Source organism: Austrofundulus limnaeus, unplaced genomic scaffold, assembly GCF_001266775.1.
Source record: "Austrofundulus limnaeus strain Quisiro unplaced genomic scaffold, Austrofundulus_limnaeus-1.0 Scaffold241, whole genome shotgun sequence".
Lineage (NCBI taxonomy): Eukaryota > Metazoa > Chordata > Actinopteri > Cyprinodontiformes > Rivulidae > Austrofundulus > Austrofundulus limnaeus.
Window position 1 is genome coordinate 84,399 of NW_013952643.1, and position 1,903 is coordinate 86,301.

The following is a 1,903-nucleotide window of genomic DNA, read 5'->3' on the forward strand; positions in this document are numbered from 1 at the left end:
ATTTTAGTGCTTTAGAATTAGCTTTTGCTAAAACTTTCAGTGCTTTAGTGCTTTAGAATTAGCTTTTGCTAAAACTTTCAGTGCATCAGTGCTTCAGAATTAGACCTAAATATTTGAGTTAGTATTTAGGAATAGTAGAATTTTTAGATTAGTGCTGCCCACCACTGGCCTTTTCTTTAGTCTTTTTTTTTCCTGTAATTTTACAACTGTTTTTGTAGCTTTGAACCAAATTTTTGTTTATTTTTGCTAATCAATYCTCCAGCTTGACTCCTCCAACAAGACTTGACTTGTTTCTTTGTCTTTGAATTCCTTTGAGCTTATAAATGTCTCGTCTTCGTTCTTGGGGCCTGCAGGTCGCTGCAGCTCGTAGAACTAAAATGTCTCCTGTGTTGGACTTTTCCCAGAATGCCAGTGTGACCCCCAGGGCTCCCTCAGCACCGTGTGTGATCCCAGTGGGGGTCAGTGTCAGTGTCGACCCAATGTGGTTGGCAGGAACTGTGACCAGTGTGCTCCTGCTACCTTCCAGTTCGGACCAAGTGGCTGCAGAGGTCAGAAACTCTTCAATCTGTGACCAAAACTTAAACCTGTTCAGACTGGAGTTAGGAACCTCCTCCCTCCAGCAGTGTTCTGCTCCTTACTGTGTTTTTGCGTCTGTTGGTATTTTTCCAGCATGTTCCTGCAACCCTGAGGGGTCCCAGAGTCCATTCTGTGATCAACTGACCGGTCAGTGTGTTTGTGTCGCCGGAGCACACGGTCGACAGTGTGATCGCTGTCTGCCGGGTCACTGGGGCTTCCCGTCCTGTCGACCCTGCTCATGCAATGGCCACGCCGACTCCTGTGAGGCTCACACAGGGCGCTGCATCGYCTGCAGGGACCACACAACTGGACACAACTGTGACAGGTGACCCAGAGAAACCTGGTCGCTCTCGTTCTGTTCCCAGGAGAGAACTAATCMGGTTCGTCTGTGTCCAGGTGTCTGAACGGCTACTACGGTGACCCAGTGTTGGGATCAGGTGACCACTGTCGTCCCTGTATGTGTCCCGATGGGCCTGTAAGTCTGCGGCAGTTTGCAGGAAGTTGTTACCGCAGCGATGACTCTGAGCAGGTCGTCTGTGTCTGCAATGCAGGATACAAAGGTAAAAACTTTATTATGCTGAATTTCAGACAGAAGAACCAACAGCTCTGAATAAAACCACGTTAGACACGTCCTTTATTTATCAGGACATAATAWAACTGTTCTGGTCCTCACAAGGTGCTAAAACTATTATTCATGATGCCTAATGTGCATTTCAAGTTTTGGAAATCTGAGACTTCTTCCTYTGGTTTTTCTCATTTGACATTGCTTCCATCAACTCACTCTTAAAGCATTTTTTTTTGCATTGTAAGGCTCAGCTCAGCCCAAGAAAAGTACTGAACATTGTACCAAATCATCCAGCAGGATAATGCTTAAGATGAGAGGGTTGGACAACAGAGAATGGTAAGCTAATGGTAGCTAATGTTAGCTTGTTGTTGTATTTTTATATCTTGCTACTTTTATGTAGTTAAACTTGTGTGAAAAAAAGAAACTTTTCAGGTAAAGTTACTTTCATCTGTGGGATGTAAACCCTCTGGTCATAGCTGATGTCAAACCAGGTAGAGCAGCCCAGGTCTCGATGTTCCAAAAATCAAGATGGAACTGGTCATAAGGGCCAATGCAAAGACGTTGATCCCAAATTTGAAGCCAGCCTTGCAGTGCAGAAAGGCCTTTGTCTGTCTTCTCTGTCCAAAATCTGAACATTTTATTCCTCACAGAAGTGGTCTTTATAGTTTGGGTGTAGGTGAAGAGTTAAGTCTGCCTGTGCTGTGTTGAAGCTATGAGCCACAAAAAAAAAAAAAAACAAAAGGCATGATACCTGGTTATTTT

The 1,903-nt window shown here is 44.4% G+C and overlaps 1 protein-coding gene across 1 annotated transcript in view; it reads left to right on the forward strand.

Moving 5' to 3' along the window:
- Window positions 1-1,903, forward strand: part of lamb1a (laminin, beta 1a) — a gene marked incomplete at its 5' end in the record, with an annotated part of 61,746 nt that overhangs the window by 28,888 nt on the left and 30,955 nt on the right. Inside the window, 3 exon segments of the mRNA XM_014020141.1 lie at window positions 405-548; window positions 670-901; window positions 973-1,136. Of these exon segments, the coding sequence (XP_013875595.1) occupies window positions 405-548; window positions 670-901; window positions 973-1,136 (540 nt within the window).